Below are 27,963 nucleotides of genomic sequence, written 5' to 3'. Positions count from 1 at the left end.
ACATGGCTTATTCTACATCCAAGTGAATCCTAGGTGCCTTCCCACAAAAATTGTGGACTAGCCCTAAACAATCTGACAATAAGCTTGTTAACAGGTTTAATGAGACATTCCTCAGAATCGGATGGGTCCCCCACTCCCTCCTCAGCTAAATCACTGACATCTGATGCACGACAGGCAGTATTGGGAAATTATATGCCTGCCCACCTCTGTTCCCACCCCCATTTGTCCTCAAAAATTCTGCCCCATATAGTATGAGCAGTTTGGTAGATTGCTTTTATTTTAGCAGATATTACTGCAATTAGAAAAGGGGAAAGCATTGGTGCCAAGGGATCAGATGCACACCAGTGTAGCTGAGTGGCACCACTTGGAAACATCATACAAAGGGGAAGGGGCATTGACAAGGAAGGTATTTTGTCTGCTGAGAGGAAAAAGTGAAGGTGGGCACATGAGGAAATAAAATGGTAAAGAGGAGTTAGGAAAAGAAAAGACAGAGAACCAATGCAGAAACAAAATAAAGAGGTTTATTCTGTTTGGTATTAGGTTTTATGCTGATAGTGGAACATATGTTCCCTGTCAGTGCATGAAGTTGTTTGCAGTGATTAATGATTGTGGCATTATATGTAGATTTATTGAGAAATACATTTACAATTGATTATGAGGAATTAAAAAGTATGATATCCATGCACATTTCACTTGAGACATATTTCCTGTACATATTATTCTTACCTTGCTTGTAATACTTCTGTAATGGAAACTTTGCCAATATGTCACAATTGTAGAATCTGAAGTCAACATTTTTATGATGGAAAAAACAAATATTAACTATTCACTATTATAGTTTGTTGATCCAATCACATCATGCAATATGTTTTTTGAAAGTTTTAATTTGCCATTTTATCCAAAAACTAAAGTTTTTTGGCAACTGTATCAACAGAAGCAGTTAGAACAGATGGCTAGACATCTGTTTTCCAGATAGCCTCATTATGAATGATTAGTTGAGCTCCCAGAATGGCTAATACACATAGTTTAGCAGGCAATGTTGGCACAGCTGCAAATGGGAGTACAAGATTTATTTACCCTGTACTAATCTGATCTTTCTTTGAAGCAATTTTTCAATGCCTGTGTGTTCATTTACACAAGATTAAGGGCTGTGAAGTGGATAAATGCTTATTTTTATTGATAATATGAATGGCTGTGGTCATGACAGCTTTATGAGAAAGTAAAAGGGACAATGTACTTCCAACAGAATTTTGAAAGGCTTTTTTTTGGTTCCCAACCCAGAATGTCCCCAAACAGAATGGGCCTGTCTCCATAAAATTGAGTGGGGTTTGAAATGCCCATCCCTGCAATGGAGCCAGCAAGGGCGGGAGTGCTGCGTGCTGGCTGGTTACCTGCACCCTTATCCCGTGCTGACAAAAATTGCCAGAAATAGGAATGGGGGCGGAAATCCCAGAATCGGGTCCAGCCCACCATTTTTAAAGGTCTTGCAATTCAACCTGACTACACAAAAATTCAAGCCAGAATGTGCAAATGATAAATATAGGATTTAATTTTTTTTTAGATGCAGTAGATTTTTTTGTGGGGAGTTCTGACATGTTAGAAATTAAATAAGCCACCAATGAGTTTTATGAATCAACTGAGAATCTCTATTGGCTTATGCTTGGGAAAAAAAAAATTAACTTATGATTATTATACCAATTCTCTTGATTGTTAAGAGTTTGTTGCTTGATTTTTGAACGGGTACATCTGTGACCCAAATATTTGGAACATTGACTTGATATGGGGCTCCAGCACTTTGCAATAATGAAAAAAAAAGACAACTTCACTCCAGAACTATGAAATTTGAGTTCCAGAAAGAAAGCATGCCTGAAACCTTAACCTGTTTTTTTCCCTCTTTTACAGAAGTATACTGACCCTGCATGTGCTTCAGGAATTTATGTTTTTAGTTCATATTTCTAGTTAGCCATGAATCTGTGGTGGCACTGTCACCTCAGAGCCTGAAAGATATGGTTTTAGCTTATTCTTTAGAAATTTCAGCAAATGACCAAGGCTGCTATTTCAGTGGAATACTGAGGGAGTGCTGCACTGTCAGAGATGCTGTCCTTTGGATGAGTTGCCAACTTGAGGCTCCATTTGCCCTCTCAGTTGGACATAAAATAATCCCAAGATGTTATTTGCAGAAGAGCAAAGAGCCTTTTGTTCCTTGACCCACGGTTGGCTCCTTTGTCTGCATCACTAAAAAAATCAAAGAGGGAAACATTCAAATGTGAGAGCAAACTAGCGAGAAATATAAAAACAGACAATAAGAGCTTAGACAATTATGTGAAAAGAAAGAGAGTTGCTAAAGGAAACGTTTGTCCTTTAGAGAGTACGGCTGGGGAATTAATGATGGGAAGGGAAGGCAGAGACTTTGAAAAAGTATTCTGCATCTGTCCTCAGAGTAGAATGTAAAAAAATCCCAAAAAAGTAGTAAATCAAGGAATAAATGGGAAGGAGGAGTTTAAAACAATCATTATCACAAGATCCCTCACCATCTTGAGGACACTTTCACAGATCAACATGTGTCCCCACACACACCCTGGGATAACCCCCTTCCCCTCTACTGCCCTGGCCCTGCAGCCAATGAAAAGGCACCTCCGCCTTACGGCTGGTCTGGTAGGTAGAGACCTACCTGTGAGCCCCCCTAAAAGTGATGTGGTGCTGCCTGCGAAGCCTGGTGCTGAAAACAGCGAGTGCTGCCCGAAGCAAGGTGGGCAAACAAATCTCGAAGTCCCTAGAGAAGTGCAGATCACCAGGTGGACGTCACTTATGTACCATTGTGAAACACATTGGCGTACAATCACGTCAGCGTGCCCGGATGATGCAGCATGGGGTTTGATTCCGATCGGCAGGGATCATAATTATATGCAGGGCCGGGATTTTACAGTCGGCATGCAGGGGCGGGCCCAACATGTCAGAACGTAAAATGACGCGCGATCACGTCAGGCATGCGTCCCGACATCAATGCGCCATCTTGCGATGTTTCGTTCAGCGGGCGCATGCCGTAGTCGGCTGCGTACCCGTCAATAATTAAAAGCCCTGTTAAGGCCATTAAGGAACTAATTAATTTCAAATTTACCCTGCCCGTCCAATCTAACGGTTGGCAGGCAGGTGGAAAGGCCACGTGGCCTTTACGTTTTTTAGGAAACCTCATCCACGAGCGGGATGAGATTTCCTAAAGCTTTTGCAAATAGAATAACAATTTTTTTTGGAAAAAAAAACATGTCCCATCTTATGTGACACAGTCTCATGAGGGGACATGTTTCATTAATTTTTTTTGCGTTTAATTATTTTTTTTTAAAGCGCTTCAATCTCCCTGAGGCAGCTCCGTGCCTCAGGGAGATTGAAGCGCTCTTTCACGTGCATGTGTGAGAGAGCACAGGCCCCAACTCTCCCTCCTCCCCCTGCCCGCACAGGTAGCGTTACCACTCGCGCATTACGCTGGGCGGGCCTCAATTGGCCCACCGGTGTAAAATGGCAGCACAGAGCCGCTCGCGGGTGGCAGTCAGCTCCGCGACCACCCCCGCCCGTTCCCGCCAAGCCCGCCCGATGTGGGAAAAGTTCAGGCCCAGATGTATTAAAATGACATTCCTGACATCCGGCGGCAGGAAACACAGCCCGCCGTTGCTGAGTGGAGCGGACAATCGCAAACTGGCTTCACAATATCGTGAAACTGATTTTTGCCCTTTGAGCCATATTGTCCGCTCATGCCTGCCATGGTGCCCAACGCCAACGAGGGCGGAAAAAATTCTGGCCAAAGAGTCTGCAAAAGGATATAGTCAGTTAAGTAAGTGGGTAAAAAATGGCAGCTAGAGTATAACGAGAGGCAGTCAATTTTGGTAGGAAGAAAAGAAAAGCAGAATATGATTTAAATAGGGAGGGACTGCAGAATTCTGCAGTGCCAAGGGATCTGGGTGTCCTTGTACATGAATCTCAAAAAGGTAGCATGCAAGCACAGCTTGTAATTAGGAAGGCAAATGCAATGTTAGCCTTTATTGAAAGGGGAATGGAATATACAAGTAGGGAAACCTCGCTACAACAGTACAGAGCTTTGGTGAGACCACACCTAGAGAACTGAGTGCAGTTTTGGTCTCCAGGGACGATATACTTGCATTGGAAGTAATTCAGAGAAGGTTCATTAGGTTGATCGCTGGACTGAAGGTCTCGTCTTATGAGGAAATGTTGAGTAGGTTGGACTGATACCCATTGAAGTTTAGAAGAGTGAAAGGTCATCTTATTGAAACATGTAATATTTTGAGAGGGCTTAACAGGGTAGTGAGGATGTTACCCCTTGTGGGGGAATGTAGAACTGAGGGGCATAGTTTCAAAATAGGGGTCTTCCATTTAAGATGGAGATGAGGAGGAATTTCTTCTCTCAGAGGGTTGTTAATCTTTGGAATTCTCTTCCCAAGAAAGCAGCAGAGGCTGGGTCATTGAATATATTCCAGGCTGAGTTAGACAGATTTTTGATCTACAAGAGAGTCAAAGCTTCTGGGGGCAGTCAGGAAAGTGGAGTTAAGACCACAATCAGATCAGCCATGATCTTATTGAATCGCGGAGCAGGCTCAACTAGTCAAATGGCCTACTCTTACTCCTATTTCTTATGTTCACCATCATTCCTTTGTCATTTAATCACTCATGCATTTCATCCAATCACAGGCATTTCTCTTCGGCCTTTCCTTCTCTCTCCCCCTTCCCCCTGCCTCTGTACTTGCTTAAAACTGTTGAAATCTAACTCCTGCTGGTCCTGATGATAGGTCATTAACTTGAAATGTTAATGCTCTTTTTCACTTAACAAATGCTGCCTGACCTGCTGAGTACTTCCAGCATTCCCCATTTTTATTCCAGATTTCAAGTATCCACAATATTTTCCCTTTGTTAGAGCAGGGGAGTTCCTGACTAGTATTTATCCCTCAGCCAACATCATCTGGTCATTATCTCATTGCTATCTGTGGGAGCTTTCTGTGCACAAATTGGCTGTAGTGCTTCCTGCGTTGCAAAAGTCACTACACTTCAAAAGTACTTAATTGTGTGTCAAGTGCTTTGAAACATCCTTCGGTCATGAAAGATACGATATAAATGCAAACCTTTCATTTTCTTTTTTACACTTTCTTTTTAAATAGAGGATTATTGGGTGACATGTACACCAACTGAAAGTGCTTGATCAACCATCCCAGCACACACGCAATGGGGTTGATGCTGTTGGTGATGTTGATGCTCTCTGTGCAAGGGTACGGGGAAAAGGCATGGCAATGGTAGTAAGTCATAATGCTCATTTGGAGAGCCGGTGCAGACATGATGGGCCAAATGGCCTCTTTCTGTGCCGTTAAGATTCTGTGATTCTGTAATAATTTCTGAATCAGGCGGTCATGAATTTGCACTACGTTTGAGGATTACACACACAGGGCAGGATCTTCCGGCCCCACCAGTGGTAGGCATCACCGTGGGTGGGGCTGGGAAATTTGGAGAGCAGCCATTGGCCGTTGTGGGACCAGAAGTTCTCAGCCATAGTGTAGGCATGCGCTAAAGTGCAGTGCTCATCGAGTGCTACAGTATTGCTGTGCAAATTCTTGGATGAGCTGTTCAACAGAGGCCCCACCTGCCTATTCAGGTGGACATAAAAGATCCCCAGAAACTATATGAAGAGGCACGAAGGAGTTCTGAACAACATTTATCTGTCAACCAATGCAGATGAACAGATTATTTATATCATTTGCTGCTTGTGGGGATGTTGTGAACAAACGTTGCTGCTGCATTTGCCTATATAATGACAGTGACAGTACTTCTCTGGTAATTCATTGGCTGTGGTATGGTTTGGGATGTCCCAAAGGTATTAATTGCACTATGTAAATGCAAATGTTCCCTACATTTACTGATCACCTGGGTCACTGATCAATAATGCCTGTTGCCCATTGCACCAATAAGGATATTAGATTCTGTAAAACTTTTAAAAATGCATTTATACTGTATAATCCATGTTGAATCCAGAGGGATAGCGGTAACTCAAGGGTAGTTTTAAGTGAAATGATTTTGTTTTGATCCTGATGTGACCCTGGACCTCTTAGTTTGCTATCTTAACAAACAACACTGTTACTTGCAGGCATAACTGAACCTTTAACCTCATGTCACATCAGATATGCCAGAGTTTGGCTTGAGCTATCCTGATGGTTGAATGGTCTGGCAGCATCTCTGCTGACAGGTAACAACACTGAGAACTGTTATCTTTATTTCTCACTCATGCCACTAATTACAGGTTACAACTATTGAAATTCAGCTGTTACGCTTCGAGAAATTCTCATTGCCTGGAAGACATTCACCTGGAAAGGATTCAGGTGCCTAAATGAAACTGATACACTGTTTAATTCAGTGTGACTTCAAACTCTTGAAGCAGAAATGGTTGTGAATACAATTTTGAAACATTACAGAGTCTAGAAATGTTGAACTCTGGCCTAGAAACATAGAAACATAGAAAATAGGAGCAGGAGTAGGCTATTCGGCCCTGCGAGCCTGCTCCGCTATTCATTATGACCATGACTGATCATCCAGCTCAATAGCCTATTCCCGCTTTCTCCCCATATCCTTTGATCCCTTTTGCCCCAAGAGCTATATCTAACTCCTTCTTGAAAACATACAATGTTTTGGCCTCAGCTACTTTCTGTGGTAGCGAATTCCACAGGCTCACCACTCTCTGGGTGAAGAAATTTCTCCTCATCTCAGTCGTAAATGGTCCACCCCATATCCTCAGACTGTGACCCCTGGTTCTGAAAACCCTGGTGCCTAAAATGGTGGCCATCCAAAGCCACAGTTTGGAGGCCCAAATAGTTTTCGTTTGGGTTTCACTTGAGTTCAACTGAAGAGTTGTGTGCACCAAGCGGATGCTGCAGTGTGGCCCTGTAGTTTTGGAAGAGTGAAGATTGGTCCCAATGGGAGGTTGCAGGGGCTGGGAAAGTGGGAGTAAGAATGGGCTGGCAGCAGGCTGTCTTCCTCTGATTCCAGAGGAGAACTCTTCTGGCCTCCTCAAAAATCCCTTCCAAAAACTTTGCAGCCCGTTTTTGGATGACTTCCAGTGATCCATTTACGGCCGGTCGATGCCTGGTATCATTGGGCCGAGCATGTGTGGCATCTCTTCACCCATTTGTGTCTGAAAATGATTATCAGGGTCTTATCACCAGCATGGGACTCCATTTTGCACATTTAAATAACCTCCCACCTGTGCTGCGTGCCCATTTAATAGCCTGCCTGACAAATCTGTACATAGAACTAAATGGGTGTGAGAACAAAGCTCTTTTACTTCTAAGCTACTTTTGGTTATGTTTCCTGACAAATCTGACTTATCTTGTTTCCTTTACCTTGTTTTGAGGCTCATATTGCCTTTATTTTCATTTGCCATCAAGAATTTCTTTGATTTATCTGTAGGTAACTGTGAATGGAACCTCGGGGATGAGATGCATTGATCTGTTGTCTACTCTTTGTCTGATTGAAGTCACCTTGCACTGATGGACGACTCAGCGAGTCACTTTTAATTCATTGTTTTGTTTTTGGTCTCTGCAATCTGAAGATAACCCTGACATTCCCTTAAGTAACAACAGTAGAAGAGAAGAAAATAAATGGAGCTATCTTATTCACATTAACACTTCCTCGCTGATCTTACCAGATGCATAGCTACAGAACCTGGGAACAAGACTAGAAAGATATCTTTCAGATGATAGTTTTTGTCTTTCACTCTGATCTAATCTCTGAAGTGAAAACTCTAATGAGCTGCAATAATGTAATGGGGTCAAACTTGAATTTTTGGCTGTAGCAAGAAAATAATTGTGATGGCGTAGGATTACTTACAGAAAAAATGCCTCTGCTTGTGGGGTCACTGGAACTTTCCTCGAGTTTGTTTTCTTGGCAAAAAAAATCAATTGTCAGAAACTTACCAATTCTTGTAAAAACTCAGCTTTATGAATGAAGTATGAACAGTTCCTATCCAGTTCTGAAGTCTGAATCTCATTCACAGTTGATAATGATAGGACACTACCTCACTAAACAATTGCTATTTTTCGATAGGTTAATTTCCATGTTGTGTTAGTAGCCACCAAATTGCCACCTGCACTGTATGTTATAAACAGCTTTACTTTGGTAAATCTGAAAAAGCATTGTACTAAATAAGAGACTTTCGGGTAGCAACAAATGGTTGCACATCACTCTGTAGCCTAATATGTAATATAACATGTATTGGTTATTGTTGATCAACTTAGAGAAAATCAGAAACAAAACCACACTCACTGAAACCATCCCTAATACAGCACACATTATTTATGGCGGATTTATTAATAGGGAAAATATATAGACCATCTTGCCAGTAACATTCAAAAATAACACATATTTCTCCTTTTACGGAGAGCAACTGAAGTATTTTTTTGCATATTTCATTTGTTTTGATCTGGTATATGACAGAATATGAGTTCACCTTGTGAGCAACTTTGGATTTTCCTAGTCAAATGTCAGATTTCGGGCGGTAATGCAAAGTGGTGGATGGAAAACTCTCCCTGAGTGAAAAATGGCTATTTCAACTTTCCACTGCTCATCAAATGATAACCCGACTTTTTCAATCTGAACATAGCCCACTCTGTGTAGATGAAGATGGAAGTGTGTGGCTCAGCACTCTGTTGCCTGAGATCATGGACGACCTTTTCCTTTGCCAATTCATAAAGCTGCAGAAAGGTTAGGGATTACTTCAGAATTGAATATCCCTGAAGGGTGGGCAAACATTCCGTTCCGAACATTGGACTGAATTTAATGGCTGCTATGTGGCCCCCATCCATCTGGAAAGCTGGAAAGCAGGTGGCAACCCTGCCATAGCCTTTTCCATGAGCCCTGATTAAGTCCAAGCTAATCAGTGGGCTGGCAGCTCTTCTTTCCAAGTAGCACTGCTGGGAATGGTGGTCACTGCTGCAGGCCCGGGACCAGGAGCTGCACTGTGAAGCCAGGAGGAAAGGTAAATGGGGTCTGCTTGCCACCAGAATCGATCAGGCAGGCTGTAGTGAAGGGAAAGTGGGGTAGGTGGGTGGGGTGGGGGGTTGCTTTTTGTAGGGGTGGTCCTTGCTGCTGGCTGGGCCCTCTTTGGGGCAAAGTGTGCCTAATCAGGAGGTGGCCCGTGTCCTCCACAAGCCCGCAGGCAGGCCGCCAAGGCATAACTGGTGGCCTGCCAATGTGGCATCCCCTCTCCTCCCCACCCCATACCATCAGCATTGGGATTAGACTCAAGCGGAAGCCGAACCTGCCATCAGGACCTGCAGCCATTCATTAATTAATTTGTTCATTTGGCTCTAGTTTACTTAAAAGAGTATAAAGAGACACTTACTGACACAAGAATTGTGTGGAGTCAGGAGATATATACTTGTAAAGTTTCACTCTGTAAATAAATCTATTCCATGTAAAGATTGGCTTTGGTAACTTCCTTCACCAACTGAAATCTAACAGCATGGCGCTCAAGTGGAAGCAGAACCTGTCATCAGGGTTCTGGATAAAATACAGCACGATAAGAAGAAAGACACAAGCACAAATCTTTTCTTCCCTTCAGCTGGGATTGTTCATATTCCAGAAAGGAAGAAAAGGAAAAGAATCCTGACTCATTGTTGCGTCCAGGTTAATTCCTGCCGAGACCAAACAGGATAACTGAGCTTGAATGGAGCTCCCAAAAAGAGAAAGCACGACAGCAGTCAACCTTTCAACTGAGAGGAGAGACTTAAGCGTCTTTAGTCGTCAGGTTATATTTGAATCCTGTGGTTGACATGAGCTTTATTAAGGTTGTGGGTTTATTTCATTAAATGTCACCAAGTGCTCATGTATTGCTGAGGATAGGAGATAGAGTATACATTGAGTACACGCTACAGATTAAAGTTGTACTGTAAAATATACAATGTGCAAAATACTGGTCAGTTGCTTCTCAGTTATAAATTGTGGGTTAAAAAAAATCATTAAAAATACTGATCTCATACAGATTTATCTTTAAGCTAGGGTCAGGTGAATTTCTGTGGCTTGACTAATTTGCCTCTCCTGAATGTTTTTAAGTCTTTTCGATGCTATTACTAGAATCCATGAAGTTCACAAATCATGTCACCAGAATTCAGTTTCCAGGACCTTGAGGATATCACATGCGTTTCAGTTTTGGGCCTATACATATAGTGTTGGTGGATATCAGTTTCTATAACCTACAGTTCTAGAACCCGCAAATTCCTTTCCTGAGACCTGATTCTGGAACATGACAGCATGGTCAATGGAATTATAGATTCCAGTAGACATAGATGATAGAAGTAAGTTTTGCACCTGATAAATTGCCTGAGATTATGATTATAACGCTTAGAGGTAATAACAGTAAAGTTTGGATGACATTTTTATGGGATGGGGGAATAAAGATTAAAATTGTAAAAAATGTGTTTACTGTGTTCATTTGTTCCAACAGGAAGTGATACCACCAAGCTGTCACTCATGAATAAGTACAAGGAGAACTTATTAGCTACGAGCCCTGTGGACATCAGCCACCAGCAGACAGCTCTGCTCCCACGCAGTGCTTCCGGTGGACAGAGGAAGCGGTTTACAAGTAAATCCAGAGGTCAGTTGTTCACTATACTCACTGATGTTGGCCTTGAAAGGAAAAATCACTGTTTTCCAAAGGATTACAAAAGTAATTTCATTTTTTTCCTAAAATCATGAACATGTGGAACAGGGAAAAACGACTTTAAATCTCATGCATGTTTTTTTTTAATGACGCAATTGAACATACCATTCGTTATAAGAAAAAGATTTAGCATAATGTTTTTTTTTTATTCATTCATGGAATGTGGGCTTCACTGGCTGGACCAGCATTGATTGCCATTATCTTGTTGCCCTTGAGAAGGTGGTGGTGAGCTCCCTTCAACTGCTGCAGTCCCTGTGATGTAGGTATACCCACAGTGTTGTTAGGGAGGGAGTTCCAGGATTTTGACCCAGCGACAGTGAAGGAATGATGATACATTTCCAAGTCAGGATGGTGTATGACTAGGAGGGGAACTTCCAGGTGGTGGTGTTCCCATCTATTTACTACCCTTGTCCTTCTAAATGGTAGTGGTTTTGGGTTTGGAAGGTGCTATCTAAGGAGCCTTTGTGAATTCCTGGAGTTCATCTTGTAGATGGTATACACTGCTGCTACTGTGCATCGATGGGAGAGGGAGTGACTGTTTTTGGATGTGGTGCCAATCAAGCGGGCTGCTTTGTCCTGGACAGAGTCAAGATTCTTGTGTGTTGTGGGAGCTGCACTCATCCAGATTAGTGGAGAGTATTTCATCACAATCCTGACTTGTGCCTTGCAGATGGTGGGCAAGCTTTGGGGAGTCAGGAGGTGAGTTACTCGCCTCAGGATTCCTAGCCCCTGACCTGATCTAGCAGCCATAGTATTTATGTAGCTAGTCCAGTCCAGTTTCTGGTCAATGGTAACCCCCAGGATGTTGATCATGAGGGATTCAGTGATGGTAATGCCATTGAACATCAAGGGGCGATGGTTAGATTCTCTCTTCTCTCCATCTGCAGATGGTCATTGCCTGGCACTTGTGTGGCATGAATGTTACTTTCCACTTGTCAGCCCAAGCCTGGATATTGTCCAGGACTTGCTGCATTTGGTCATGGACTGCTTCAGTATCTGAGGAGTCACGAATAGTGCTGACCATTGTGCAATCATCAGCGAACATCCCCATTCTGACCTTATGATGGAAGGAAGGTCACTGATGAAGCAGCTGAAGATGGTTGGGCTGAGGACACTACCCTGAGAAACTCCTGCAGTGATGTCCTGGAGCTGAGATGACTGACCTCCAATAATCACAACCATCTTTTTTGTGCTAGGTATGACCCCAACCAGCAGAGTGTTTTCCCCCTGATTCCCATTGACCCCAGTTTTGCTAGGGCTCCTTGATGCCACATTCGGTCATGGGCAGTCACTCTCACCTCACCTCTGGAGTTCAGCTCTTTTGTCCACTTTTGAACCAAGGCTCTAATGAGGTTAGGAGCTGAGTGACCCTGGCAGAACCCAAACTGGGCATCATTGAGCAGGTTATTGCTAAGCAAGTGCCACTTGATGGCACTGTTGATGACCTCATTCATTACATTACTAATGATCAAGTGTAGACTGATGGGGCGGTAATTGGCTGGGTTGGATGTTTCCTGCTTTTTGGGTACAGGACACACCTGGGCAATTTTCCACATAACCGGGTAGATGCCAGTGTTGTAGCTGAACTGGAACAGCATGGCTAGGGACACAGCAAGTCCTGGAGAACAAGTATTCAGTACTATGGCCAGAATACTGTCAGGGCCCATAGCCTTTGCACTATCCAGTGCCTTCACCTATTTCTTGGTATCATGTGGAGTGAATTGAATTGGCTGAAGAATGGCATCTATGATGATGCCGGGGGCCTCCAGAGGAGGCCAAGATGGATCATCCACTTGGCATTTCTGGCTGAAGTTTGTAGCAAATGTTTCAGCCTTATCTTTTGCACTGATGTGCTGGGCTCCCCTCATTGAGAATGGGGATATTTGTGGAGCCTCCTCCTCCAGTGAGTTGTTTAATTGTTCACTGCCATTCTCAACTGGATGTGGCAGGACTGCAGAGCTTAGATCTGATCCGTTGGTTATGGGATCATTTATCTCTGTCTATCACTTGCTGCCTATGCTTCTTGTCACGCAAGTAGTCCTGTGTTATAGCTGCACCAAGTTGACACCTCATTTTAAGGTGTGCTTGATGCTGGTCCCGGCATGCCCTCCTGCACTCTTCATTGAACCAGGGTTGATCCCCTGGCTTTATAGTAATGGTAGAGTGGGGGTTATGCTGGGCCATGAGATTACAGGTTGCGTTCGAGTACAATTCTGCTGCTGCTGATGGCCCACAGTGCCTCATGGATGCCCAGTCTTGAGTTGCTAGATCTGTTCGAAATCTATCCCATTTAGCATGGTGGTAGTGCCACACAGCATGATGGAGGGTATCCTCAATGTGAAGGCGGGACTTCGTCTCCACAGCGACTGTGCGGTGGTTGCTCCTACTGATACTGTCATGGACAGATGCATCTGTGGCAAGCAGGTTGATGAGGATGGGGTCAAGTATGCTTTTCCCTTTTATTGCTTCCCTTGCTGCCTGCCGCAGACCCAGTCTAGCAGCTATGTCCTGTAGTACTCGGCCAGCTTGGTCAGTAGTGGTGCTACCGAGCCACTCCTGGTGATGGACATTGAAGTCCTCCCAACCCAGAGTACCTTCTGCACCCTTGCCACCCTCAGTGCTTCCGCCAAGTGGTGTTCAACACTGATTCATCAGCTGAGCAGGTTGGTACATGGTAATGAGCTGGAGTTTCCTTACCCATGCACCTGATGCCATGAGACTTCATGGGGTCCAGAGTTGATGCTGAGGACTCCCAGGGCAACTCCCTCCTGACTGCAATCCCAACTTCTCACATAACTGAAGTTCCTCATCCCTGGAACCATTCTTGTAAATCTTTTCTGTACCCTTTCTAAGATTCTACATCCTTCCTCAGGTGCAGTTCCCGGAATTTCACAATACTCCAGTTAAGATCAAACTTGTGTGTTATCAAGGCTCATCATAACTTCATTGATTTTGTATTCTATGCTTCTACTTATAAAGCCCAGGATCTTGTATGCCTTTTTTAACCACTTTCTTAACCTTCCCTGCCACATTCAATGATTTGTGCACATGCATCCCCAGGCCTCTCTGACCTTGCACCCCTTTTAGAATTATACTCTTTAGTTTATATTGCCGTTCATAGCCCTTTTACCAAAATGCATTGCTTCACACTGTGTTTCATCTGCCACGTGCCCGCCCATTCTCTTGAAGTGTGTCCTCTTGAAGTCTATGACTATCCTCCTCACAGTTACCATTGCTTCCATGTGTCATCTGCAAATTTTGAAATTGCTCCCTATACACCCAAATCTAAGTCATTGAATACCAAGAAAAGCAGTGGTCATCTTACTGATCACTGGGAAACACGGCTGTATACCTTCCTCCAGTCTGAAAAACACCCATTCACCCTGACTCTCTGTGTCCTGTCACTGAACCAACTTTGTATCCATGCTGCCTGACCCTTTTATTCCACGGGCAATAATAATACTAAGATGAAGAAGCAAAGTGGGACAACTGGGTTGACACATGGAAGGCGATGAAAGCTATAATGATCAAGCAAAACATCTCAAATCAGATACAATAAATTAGTCTGAGGTGGAGGGTGATAAACATCTTGAAAGGCTTAAGAGCTATTGGAAATACTGTATGTAAATATGAATATCGAGTTGCTCCAGAAATTAAAAGAATAAAACAAGGAATATTTCAAGTGCATTGGAAGAATTGGGAAAAATAACACATGGGAATAAGATGAACTTTGGATTCTAAAAATTCTCAAAAGGAAATGTGCTCTTTAGTTCCATATTTATTTTTAAAAATGGACAGAAAAGAGGAAGGAGCAAATTTGTGCATTCTAGGATCCCATTCAGTATATTTAGTTGATGGCTAAATATCTGGTCAAGATCCAAGCAAATAAAGCAGATGGATGGGTTGAAAGACTTTTAGGCAACTCTAGGAAATACTTGCAGAACCATTATTAGGGAATTACTAGGGCTGGAATTTAATCCAGTCTGTCACAGCAGGGGACATGGCAGCCAGGTCCAGTAAGCCGCAGGAGCGGCCGTGCGTCAGTCTGCCAGCAGCTGGAAAACCTCCAAATGAATAAGACGGATGCGAGAAATTTGCCTGCTTGTGCTGGGCTGTCAATTAGGCTCATTAATGAGCCAATTGACACGAATTATGACTGAGCCCATCGGAATTTAGTGGTGGCTCAGGGATTAAGCGGGAGTCGTATAGCTTTCCTGTGCCTTCCAACAGCTGCCCAGCAAGCCCTGCTGGGTTTGCCAGTGGCTTGCCAGGGGTTAGGGTGTGGGGTGGGCGGGGGGGGGCTCATTCTCAGGCACTCCGTGCACAATTGAGAGACCTGGCAGCAGGAAGCGGGGGGGATGCACTGAATGCCACCCCTTTGAATGCCCTTGCCTTCGATCCCCTTGCAACCCTCGCAACTCCCTCCCTGCAGGCCTCATCCTGTTCTCACTCACTTGTGCCCAGAGGTCCAACAATAATCCCTGGTGAAGTCCTTGGGGCATCACCAGCAGCAGCTACCACTCCCCCTGATTGGCTGGCAGATCTTGGCAGGCGGGATTTCTGCCCCTTGGGTTGTAAATCTCAGGGAAGGCCTGGCGCTTGCCACCTAGGTGCCTGACAAGGACTTAATTTGAATGCACCTCCCCCACGCATTTTCCACCAGTTCTCCAAACAGTGGGTGAGACCCCATCACCCACATTTAATCCAGCTCTAGATGTCAGATACTCCAGGCAAAAATACGTCATTTCTTCTGCTAATTTTAGCTTATAGTTTCCTTGCTTAAGCATGCCCACTATTTCATTTTTGCTTCTTTAGCACAAAGTCCCCCTCAAAATCAATCTTAGTAGTAACCTCCCTCAGTTGAAAAAGTTTGAGTTACATTCATTTCCCCCTTAATTTTATCCCTTTCCCTGACTAAGTATAGGTTCAGCTTCCTTAGTCTTTCTTCATTGTATATTGATTTCATTGCATTGATGTCTCAACGAAATACACTCGCATTACTCTGAAATCCAGTTGGGAAGGCCCATGGCTGTGGTTCAGGGAAGTGACTCGCTTCTCAAGGACAATTAGGGAAGGGCAACAAATGCTGGACTTGCCAGTGATACTCACATCTCATGAAAGGATAAAAAAACAAGTCCACAGTCAAACAATTTACCAAGCAAATGTTTTAACATAGTTGTGCAATCAAAACTACCTTTTAATTGCAGAAGTTGCGTTACAATTAGAGATACAATTTGTTGGATTTTTGGATGTCCAGGAAATACTGTGCTTTTTGCATATGTTGTGAAAGAATAACTGTTCAGCTAACAGAGTTTCAGGATGTCTTACCTAAGCGACCTTTCACTATACAGATATGATAAAGAGAAGCCACTGTCTTACACATCAAATGCAATCAATGTCTTTTAAGAGCATGATAGGTTTTTAGGTAAAAGCAACTTGCACTTAATAATGATTCCTTTTATTCGAAATTGCTTCTGTGCACAGCACACCATCCCACCACTTCTGTGTGATCCAGCAGTGTTTTAAAAGGACAGTGATAAAGTTAGAAACCTCCTGAAGACATTGAGTGTTTTCCTATAGATAAGTTTCTTTGAAATGCCAAAGCTACACAACTAAGGAGTAGATAAAAACAAAAAGCTACTGCGGATGCTGGAAATCCAAAACAAAAACAGAATTACCTGGAAAAACTCAGCAGGTCTGGCAGCAACGGTGGAGAAGAAAAGAGTCGACGTTTCGAGTCCACATGACCCTTCAACAGAACAGTTCTGTTGAAGGGTCGTGTGGACTCGAAACGTCGACTCTTTTCTTCTCCACCGATGCTGCCAGACCTGCTGAGTTTTTCCAGGTAATTCTGTTTTTGTTAAGGAGTAGATAACCCTTTTAAACCTTGTAAGACTTGCCATTAGTTCAAGCCTGAATGCAGATTATTCTTTTCTGTGCTGGCTCAATGTAATACAGGGGGGGGGATTTTCCCCTCGTTGGGCAGATACGGCGGGCAGACCCGAGAGCGGCCGCGCAGTGGTGCGCTGACCGCGATTGGGCCCCGACTCTGATTGCACGCTGGCTGGCGAATTAATGGCCAACCAGCGTGAAACACGCTCTGATAAGCTCAGTGCTACGTGGGTGGTGGGGGAGGGGGGGCGGAGGTGTGGGGGCGGGAGGACGGTGAGCGTGGAAGTCAGCGCAGGCGCAGGGGTGACCGCAGTGAAAGCTCCCTGAAGGCAGAGAGCTGCCTCAGGGACCTGAAGATTTCCAACATTCAAAATAAAGATTTTAACATTAAGGTAAATATGTCCCCTCCTGTGACACTGTCGCATGAACAGGGGCACGTTAAAAATGAGATTCAAACATTTTCATTTTACTTTTAATTAACATCGGAAACCTCATCCTGCCCATAGACGAGATTTTTTCAAAAATCCTAAGGCCACTTGGCCCTTTCGCCCGCCCGCCGACCATAAGGTTGGATGGGCAGTGAAAAATTCAGTTTAGTTAATTTATTAATGGGTGTAAGAGCCTTCTTGTTTGTTGGCGGGCATGCTGCTAACTCCCGGGCGTGCCCGCCAACCGAAGTATCCCGCAGGAGCGTGATGATGTCGGGACGCTCGCCCAATGTCATCACGCGCTATTTCACGCTTCTGCATGTCCGAACACCGAGCTGAAAACCCAGCCCATAAAGCTTTTCTTTCAAACAGGTCCTGCCCATTCTCAATTAGGAATTGCTCCTTCGATGCGTAGCACATAGTTTACACTTTGATTGGCTGTAAGAATTCTTCAATGAATGCATTTCCCTAACATCATCCCATTCCTAATCAACGTTAGTTCACAGCAGACAACTGCTCTGAATCCAACACTAAGGCCTGGGAATTAAGAAAGGGAAAGTATGGGGTGAGTGGGAGGGGTTTGGTGGTACGCAGCTAGGGCAGAGTGGTGTGATGCTACAGTTGATAGGAGTGTAGACAGCACATGGAACCTGGCTGCGTGCTCATTTTATCGATGTGTGTGTGCAGCCAGTGCTCCCAATGCTGTTCATTGGTTGTGCACCTATCACTCTAATAGGGTCTGATACTGGGAGGAATCAATGCTAGCAAAAGGCCACCAGTGCCTCTTAAATGGGAGATGGATTTTGGTTGCAAGAAGTGCTATGTGGTAGTGATCAGTGAAATAGCTTGTGCTGGGAGAAGGCAGGTTCCATCATGCTCTGCTGCTGCATTGGAGGCATTGGTGCAGGAAGTGAAGTGGAGGGGAGGGACAACTTTTATGCTCTGGGGGAAAGAAGCCTTCCAAGTTGCTGATTTAGAGATGCCGGGAGGAGGTCACCAACAAATTTAATGCCATGCCATGGATGCAGTGTTAGAATAAGTCAAATGATTTGACCAGAGTTTTTAAGGTAAGAGAACTGTTCAAATGCTTCTCATCACAGCTGCAACACTCAGCCACAATAATTGCAGCACACCACTCCTCACACCCAGCACTATGACAAAATTCATACCTACAGCTCACATTTCACACACAGACATTGGCAGCTATTCACCCATGATGGACACAGTCTCCAATCATCTTACAAGACACTCATTAACACACTTCCCTCTTACAGGAGAAGGTGCTGCATAACAATAGGCAATAGGTTGTAAGACCTTAGTTCTGGAGTCTGCAGGTTTATGATTCATACTTGAGATTTATGAGAAATTACACAGGACACACAAGTTCTATCTATACGATCGTATTTTATCTTCGAGACAGATTCAAAACCAGCATTACCATTCAATCTAAAGTTAGCAATAAAATAAAGCTCTACAATGAAAACATTAAATCTCTGATGTTACAAGAGATAGCCAAACATACAACTACCAACGGATGATCAATATATGTTAATTGTAGACCCTCTTGGGTGATGTGACTGCAATAAAAGGTGCTTTTTTTGCAACACCTTTTGTATCCTTTTTTGAGGATGGGTCTTAATTGTCACATTGACAAGAGCCATATTGCCCTATCAGAGCCACGCTTAACATGACATATCCAATGGGGAACCGAGTTCTTTGTTTAGCCATAGGGTGAAAGCCTGCTCTGACATTATCAAGTTATCTGGCATACGAGTTCATGGGGCTGTAATTAATCAGGATTTTCCTTATCTCATCTTGTATTGTCTTGTAATGTCCCTTTGTACAGCACAACTTAATCCTTCCCTCTTCTTCATTTTAACTCTCAGCCAGTGGAGGAAGAAGATGGGGATGATCATGAAGATGCACCATTACTTGACCTAACTCTTCCAGCCGTCAGCTCAGATGCTTACACCACATGGACCTTAGAAGTTAGGCTAGGTGAAGGATTGGATTAGATGAGGTCTCAGCCCTTGCTTTGGGTCAGATGGTTGTGGGTTCCAGTCCCACTCCAGAGACTTGATCACAAAATTTAAACTGGAACTCCTGTATACCATTGAGGGAATGTTACGCTGTCTTTCAAATGAGACTTTAAGCTGAGGCCCTATCTGCTCACTCATGCGGATTTAAAAGATCTGATGGTGCTATTTCAATGAAGAATCGGTGGGTTATTAGACAATGTTTATCCCTCAACCAACATCATGAAACAGATTATCTGGCTGTTATCACATTGCTCCTTATGGGACCCCACTGTGTGCATATGCTGCTGTGTTTCCTACAATACAACAGTGACTACCCTTCAAAGGCTTTTGGTGGTCAGAGAAGGAGCATTTAAATGTAGAGCCAGTAGGGAACTTGCGCTTTGGCAAGTTGACACCTGCGGTGCACTACCCCTTTGTACTATATGCTGAGCACTTGTTGAGCACTAGATGTTGAGTCACCAAGCAGAATTTAATCCAGCCCTCGGGAATGCCAGTAAAAGCTAGCAGCCTCCTTGCAGGTTCAGGGGGCCCTTCCTGAGTAGACATCCTGTGGCAATGGAGAGCCCACACCCCCTCCACCTACCCCAGTGGTAAGGGCCGCCCCCTCAGAAGACACTCCTCACCCTTGCCCTCAACAATGATCTCCTCCATTACTTTCACTGGGGCCTGCCTCACTCACTTGGGTTCCAGACCTCCTTCATGTTGCTGGTCCAGGCCGGCTGCAGAATCAGCAATGGCCACTGCTGTCAGTGACGCTACTGGGACTGAAGAACTGCTGGACCTCTGGTTGACCGAACAGCTCTTGAAGGTTATCATCACCTTCAAGCTACAGCAACCCAAAACCAGGTTGTTAATCGTCTGATGCCAATTGTGACTCCCAGGATCTACTGTGGCTGGGTTCCCCCAGGCTTTCCGGCCTGCTATTTGAGGCCTCGCTGCTGCCATTAAATTTGGCTCATCATGTGCTGACGAAAAGAAAGAAAGTCACCTGAAAGTGAGGCCACATACCAATACTGCTACAGAGATCTTAGAGGCAGGCTTTAATGGACCAGCTACCGAAGAAGGTTAATGGGTATAAACCAGGAAGTGTTTGATGTACTCGAAAGCGTCTGGATCACACAATATCATGGAGTATGCAGACCACATCCAAACTGGCTTAAAGCTTTGCAGCAAGCATGAAGCTTATTCATTCCAATGTGGAATGAGTACTCAGCTCAATCAGCAATGCAATGGAACCCTCCATGATAGGATGGCTCATGATGAATCTGACAATTTCACCAAAATGCTGCTTTGATAGCTCGGATGGCTGCCACCTTGGCTCTGGAGCCACTGTTGAAAAAAGGATTGCAGGGGTTATTATTATTATTATTTCACGTGGTTGGGGAAGCAGTTATAGCTTGATATTGAAGTTAACAATCCCTTCCACAGCTTCAACTGACAGAGTGTGAACGGCTGTGAAGCCACCTGGAATGGATCTCTCGGGACAGGAGTTCAGAACGTGGATGATGGTCTGATTTGGATGGCCACAATCACAATTTGAGCTGCTCCTCATGGAAGCCACATTTCCCCTGGCCTATTTATAAGCCGATGAGGGTGGTCTGGCTTTTCTGTGGAAGGTTGAAATCTGGAACCACTTGGGTCAAATACCAGGTTGCAGATGGTAATGGGAGGTAATGCTTGCAGTCAGCTAGGAAGTGCGCCATCAGGAGGCAGGGCTGTTATCAGTTTGTAGGATGTGGGGTCTGTTCCAGTAGGGGCAATGGGATTTCAGGTGAATATGTGGTGTTTTTTTTAGAGGTCCTGTGTCAGCGGGATTGCTTTGTTAGGTGTCAGCCGATGGCATTCTTTGAAGAGGACGTTTCCCCTCTGAGCATCTGGAGGTTGAATGTGCATTAGCACAGGAAGCCACTCAAGCTATGTTGGTCCCAATGTTTGAGAAATAATCCTCATGACTCCTCAGAGGTGGAAATGTACTGTGTTTGTGTGGCAGCAAGTAATCATATCACGCTATTCTCCTGAAGAGCACTAGGAGGTGCTGCCCCCAGAGAATGACCTTGGTTCCTTAGGAGAAGAATCTGCTGTCCTCTCACAGAATGACAGCATATCTGCTCCATAGTCAGCCACTCCATCAGTGCTTTTCAGCCAGCTGGTACCGATTAGTGTGATCCAGGCCAACATAATGCAGTCTGCAGACTGGCCCTCTAGGCTCAGAACTCATCCTGCAAGATCATCTGGAATGTCCTCATCTGAACCTCTACCTCCAAAGCTGTAGCCACAGGAACACCAAGAAAGGCAAATGAAAGACAGACATCAGTGTAATGCACAATGATGAATAGTGATGTTTTCTGCAGAGGTTGATATTATGTATTTCAAGATTTGATTTTACATTCTATTTGGCATTTATTTTTGTATTGAACAGGAAATTAGACTGTGTTGGAGGATTCCTTTGATAAATTGGTCTCTGAGAGCTGAGGCAGATAGGGGCTCTCTTTTTTGCCATTCATCCTCCTCCTGAACTTGTTAGTTTGCAGGTGATGGTAAGGACTGCTCCCTTATGATGGCAGAATTCTCCAGCATGCAGCAATGACCATACATCTGGACACTTGCTTTGGGGTGTACGAAATGTTGGGGAACACAGGGGTTAGTGAGAGGGAGGAACTGAAAGAAATCAGTATTAGTAGGGAAATGGTGTTGGGGAAATTGATGGGATTGAAGGCCGATAAATCCCCGGGGCCTGATAATCTACATCCCAGAGTACTTAAGGAAGTGGCCCGAGAAATAGTGGATGCATTGGTGGTCATCTTCTGAGATTCTATAGACTCTGGAACAGTTCCTACAGATCAGAGGGTAGCTAATGTAACCCCACTATTTAAAAAGGGAGGCAGAGAGAAAACAGGGAATTATAGACCAGTCAGCCTGACGTCGGTAGTGGGGAAAATTCTAGAGCCCATTATAAAAGATTTAATAGCTGAGCACATGGAAAACAGTGGCAGAATCAGCAGAGTCAACATGGATTTATGAAAGGGAAATCATGCTTGACAAATCTACTGGAACTTTTCGAAGATGTAACTAGTAGAGTTGATGAGAGAGAGCCAGTGGATGTGGTTTATTTGGACTTTCAGAAGGCTTTCGACCAAGTCCCATATAAGAGATTGGCGTGTAAAATTAAAGTGCATGGGATTGGGGGTAGTGTATTGAGATGGATAAAAAACTGGTTGGCAGACAGGAAACACAGGGTAGGAATAAACGGGTCATTTTCCGAATGGCAGGCAGTGACTAGTGGGGTACCGCAGGGATTGGTGCTGGGACCCCAGTTATTCACAATATATATTAATGATTTAGATGAGGGAATTAAATGTAATATCTCCAAATTTGCAGATGACACAAAGCTGGGTGGGAGGATGAGCTGTGAGGAGGATGCAGAGATGCTTCAGTGTGATTTGGACAAGCTGAGTGAGTCGGCAAATGCATGGCAGATGCAGTATAATGTGGACAAATGTAAGGTTATCCATTTTGGTAGCAAAAACAGGAAGGCAGATTATTATCTGAATGGCTATAAATTGAGAGAGGGGAATGTGCAACGAGACCTGGGTGTCCTTGTACACCAGTCGCTGAAGGTAAGCATGGAGGTGCAGCAGGCGGTAAAGAAAGCAAATGATATGTTGGCCTTCATAGCCAGAGGATTCGAGTACAGGAACAGGGATGTCTTGCTTCAATTGAACAGGGCCTTGGTGAGACTGCACCTGGAATATTGTGTGCAGTTTTGGTCTCCTTGTCTGAGGAAGGATGTTCTTGCTATAGAGGGAGTGCAGCGAAGGTTTACCCGACTGATTCCTGGGATGGCGGGACTGACATATGAGGGGAGATTGAGTCGATTAGGACTTTATTCGATGGAGTTCAGAAGAATGAGGGGGATCTCATAGAAACCTATAAAATTCTAACAGGGCTAGACATGGTAGGTGCAGGAAGGATATTCCCGATGGTGGGGGAGTCCAGAACCAGGGGTCACAGTCTGAGGATATGGGGTAGACCATTTAGGACTGAGATGAGGAGAAATTCCTTCACCCAGAGAGTGGTGAGCCTGTGGAATTTGCTACCAAAGAAAGTAGTTGAGACCAAAACATTGTATGTTTTCAAGAAGGTGTTAGATATAGCTCTTGGGGCGAAAGGGATCAAAGGATATGGGGAGAAAGTGGGAGCAGGCTATTGAGTTGGATGATCAGCCATATCCATAATGAATGGCGGAGCAGGCTCAAGGGGCTGAATGGCCTACTCCTGCTCCTAGTTTCTATGTTTCTATGTTTCTATGACACAGTTACTCCAGAAAGATCCAGGCAGTAATGTTGATAGAGTACGCAGATTGTTCACTTTATGTTGTTCCCTGTGGCAGTAAGTCTCTCAGTGTAGGCCTGCTGTGTAGTTGTTTCCTACCTGGATTCCTGACACATGCCTGGATCAAAGGGATAATCCTTGTCCACCAATAACTGGTTTGAATAAATGCAGTACATAGATCTGGCACAGGATTAGATGCTATCAAATGGCACTTGCTCAGAAATAACTGCTCACTGATGCTCAGTTTGGTTTTTGCCACAATCACTCAGCTTCTGACCTCATTACAGCCTTGGTTCAAACGTGGACAAAAGAGCTGAACTCCCGAGGTGAGGTGAGGTGAGAGTGACTGCCCTGGACATCAAGGCAGCATTTGACCGAGTGTGGCATCAAGGAGCCCTAGCAAAGCTGGAGTCAATGGGAATCAGGGAAAACTGTCCACTGGTTAGAGTCATACTTCGCACAAAGGAAGATGGTTGTGGTTGTTGGAGGTCAATCATCTCAGTTCGAGGACATCACTGCAGGAGTTTCTCAGGGTAGAGTCCTCAGCCCAACCATCTTCAGCTGCTTCATCCATGACCTTCCTTCCATCATAAGGTCAGAAGTGGGGATGTTCGCTGATGATTGCACAATGTTCAGCACCATTCGAAACTCCTCATATACTGAAACAGTCCTTGTCCAAATGCAGCAAGACCAGGACAATATCCAGGCTTGGGCTGACAAGTGGCAAGTAACATTCGCACCACACAGGTGGCAGGCAATGACCATCTCCAGATGGAAAGAAGAGAGAATCTAACCATTTCCCCTTGACATTCAAAGGCATTGCCATCGCTGAATCCTCCACTGCCAACCTCCTGAAGGTTACCATTGACCAGAAATTGAACAGGTCTAGCCATATAAATGCCATGGCTGCAACAGCAGGTCAGAGGCAAAGAATCGTGCAACGAGTGACTCACCTCCTGATTCCCGAAAGCCTGTCCAAAATCTACAAGGCACAAGTCAGGAGTGTGATGGAATACTCTCCACTTGCCTGGGTGAGTGCAGCTCCTACAACACTCAAGAATCTTGACACCATCCAGGACAAAGCAGCCCACTTGATTGGCACCCAATACACAAACATTCACTCCTTCCACACCAATGCACAATGACAATCTATAAGATGCACTGCAGCAACTCACCAAAGCTCGTTGGACAGCACCTTCCAAACCTATGACTGCTACCATCTAGAAGGACAAGGGCAGTACATTCATGGGAACATTGCCACCTGGAAGTTTCCCTCCAAGTCACTCACCATCCTGACTTGGAAATCTATCGCCGTTCCTTCACTGCCGCTGGGTCAAAATTCTCGAACTCCCTCCCTAACAGCACTGTGGGTGTACCTACACCACATGGACGGTAGCGGTTCAAGAAGGCAGCTCACCGCCACCTTCTCAAGGGCAATTAGGGATGGGCAATAAATGCTGGCCTAGCCAGCGATGCCCACAGCCCATGAATGAATAAAAAAAAGCACTTGCATTGGGATAGTGGGCAGAGACTGTTATAATAATACTTTAAGGAATAGCAGCATGCAGTTCACTAGAAAGGAACTGTGTCATACAATCCTGTTTCAGTTCGGCTTTTGCTTTCAGCAGAGCACACACACACATACACACAGCTCTGCAGCCGTTAAAGCTTTCTGCCCATGTATATCTGTTCACATGTGCCTAGAATTAATAAATGAATCCACAACGTGTTTACACAATCCCTTATGAATGATTGGTGCTTTTATATTATTATAACACACACGACAGAGACCTGGTTGATGCACTGCCTATGGTTACAAACCAGATGAATCTCTGCTTTAAGTGGTTCCTGAGGTTTCAAATGACAACTAAACTTTAAATTGTCTGGTGTATGAAACCATTCACTCTTCCAATGCTGCTCGTGGGATTCCCATTCATACCAATTGTTGAAATTTGATAGCCATTAAATTTGTTTTTTTCCTCTGTTTATGAATAAATTTAGGGTGAATCAGGCCTCCTCTGTCATGCGCCACTTTTGACATCATGCCTGTTGACACTGCAGGCAAGGAAGTAAATAATTAAGACCTAAATTTTCCTTCAGGTTTTCATGCTGAATATGCTTATAAGTTAGGTTACAAGCTCATGTCCCAATACACTTTGTATAGTTACCTGCTTGTACAGACTTGTATTCAGGTATGTTTTTAAGCTAGTAGCTTCTTTGGAAAGCTGTGAATGAACTTTGGCTAGTTTTACAAGTTGATATGTAGGGGTTTCAGCCAATTCATTCAGTTGACATTTTTAAGTACAAATTTTCTATGGCACCTCATGTTGCAAGCAAATTCTTCAGTATGCTGGTAAGCATCTCAGGTTCCATTTATTCCTGAAACTAGTCAACGAATGGAGCCTGCCGTTAATTAGGCTTGGCCTTGCTTGAATAATGCTTGAATATCATGAACCATGATATTTGGTGTGACAAATTGCTGGATGTATAAATAAATGCAAGTGAATTCAATGTCAAATCAGGTACAGAAGGAAAAGTAAAGAGAAGGAAAGAAAGATTGAATTAAGATAGAGAGATAAGAGAAGGAAAAGTGAAAAAAAATCATTAATATCTCCAACAACAATTAAAATCTGATGGAATAGAACTCCAGACTCGTAATAATAATTTTTCAGTGCTAGAGAGGTTGACTGGCAATAATTGATACTTATCACACGGTTAAAAGAGCACTTTGATTTGAAATGACTACCTAGCATTCTGTGCAGTGTTTAGAACTTCACACTATTCAATGCTTTTCAGGCATTGACAGCAAAGGCAGCAAGATGCCATTTTGATGAAGCTAACAGAGGAATGACACATCTTCAAATGGTACTTTATGATTTTATTCTTTAATTGTACTGATGAAGGTGGTATGTCATTTGCAGCTAAGGAACATTGAGCATGATTAGTCTCACCGTTATTTTGACAGAAATTTTTGGGCTATTGTCTTTCCTGTCATGGACTTGATACAGCTGATATTGGAGATTTTTTTTCATAAGAGATCCATTCATGTCAAGTGCAAATGTTTTTTTTTAGCTGCGACATTGGCTGAGTTGGAAAAACCTCTTCTATTTTCAGTTTTAAATTAGATGAGCTAGCCATTACAATCAGCAGTAATTGCCATCACTTCAACTTTTTTGGTGCACCAATTAAATTAATATTCATCTACGCTATTACTATATGTGTCCATTTTCTTCTTGAATATTGCTGTGAGTGCTTAGAGATCACTTTGTTATTGGATGACTGCCAATAACTGAAAGTCTATCCATAATTTGTCTACCGCACGAGTACCTCTGATGCAGCAACCGGATGTATAATAAATTATGGAGCAGTATTTAATGGAGGCACTGGAGGTCTTGCCCGCTGGTTGGTGAGCCAGTGGAAGCCCCGCATCATCTGTTTTAGGGAAGGTCCACTGTTCAAAGTGCCACTCAGGCACCTAACTGGGCAGTGGCGAGGCTTCCCCAGGATCAAGGACCCTGGGAACAGATATTCCACCTACTGAGAGCAGCTGCTCAATCAGAAGCCAGCAGCTATATTGAATGGCAGTGCCACTGGGGAGGCAGTGGCTGCTGCCAGTACGACACCCAGCCGAGGCCTAGCATCATCGCTGGATCCCAGGCCACAGGTCTGTGATGGCAGGAGGGTTGCGGGGTCATGGTCATCAGGGTTGGGTGGCGGCAGCAAGGGCAGCGGGTGGCTCTCAGCAGGTTCTCCCCGCCCCCGCACCTTCCCGATGCCAGTCCCTTGATCGGGCACTGAGCCTTTGCACTTGACACGAATGGATCTCGTATGAAAAAAAAACTCCAATATCAGTCCCATCAAATCCATGACAGGAAAGATAATAACCCAAAAATTTCTGTCAAAATAACGGTGAGACTAATCATACTCACTGTTCCCTAGGTGCAAATGATACATCAACTTCATCAGCACGATTAAAGAATAAAATCAAAAAGCTGCATTTGAAGATGTGGCGCTCCTCTGTTAGCTTCATCAAAATGGCGTCTTGCTGTCTTTGCTCCAGTGAAGTTCTAAACACTGCACAGAATGATAGGTCATTTCAAATCAAATCAAAGTGCTCTTCTGTAATCCAGAGACCCAGGCTAATGCCCTTGGGGACAAAGGTTCAAGTCCCACCAAGGCAGATGGTGGAATTTTAATTCAATTAATAATCTGGAATTGAAAAGCTAGACTCAGTCATGGTTACCATGTAATCATTGTTGATTGTTGTAAAATTCCATCTGGTTTACTAATGTCCTTTGGGAAAGGAATCTTCCGTTCTTACTTTGCCTACCCTGTATGTGGCCTACACAATGTGGTTGACTCTTAACTGCCCTCTGAAATGGTGTGGTAAGCCACTCAATTCAAGGGCAATTAGGGATGAGCAACAAATGGTGGCCTTGCCAGCGATGCCCACATTACATGAAAGAATAAAGGAAAAAAAAGTCAAGGCAGGTAGAGATGTGGAAACTGATGCTGTGTTTCCAGATTATGAGAGACGATGAAGAAGAGTCATATGGACTCGAAACGT

The 27,963-nt window shown here is 44.1% G+C and overlaps 1 protein-coding gene across 1 annotated transcript in view; it reads left to right on the top strand.

Annotated features, from left to right (window-relative positions):
* The window catches only part of astn1 (astrotactin 1), a 2,710,576-nt gene that overhangs the window by 935,204 nt on the left and 1,747,409 nt on the right, over window positions 1-27,963 (top strand). The window contains exon 4 of the mRNA XM_078561790.1: window positions 10,490-10,639. Coding sequence (XP_078417916.1) covers window positions 10,490-10,639 — 150 coding nt within the window. The remainder of the gene's footprint in view (window positions 1-10,489; window positions 10,640-27,963) is intronic.

This window comes from Cetorhinus maximus, chromosome 17, assembly GCF_964194155.1.
Source record: "Cetorhinus maximus chromosome 17, sCetMax3.hap1.1, whole genome shotgun sequence".
NCBI classification, from domain to species: domain Eukaryota; kingdom Metazoa; phylum Chordata; class Chondrichthyes; order Lamniformes; family Cetorhinidae; genus Cetorhinus; species Cetorhinus maximus.
The sequence above is the reverse complement of the archived record's forward strand: the minus strand, read 5'-3'. Positions and strand labels throughout refer to the sequence as shown.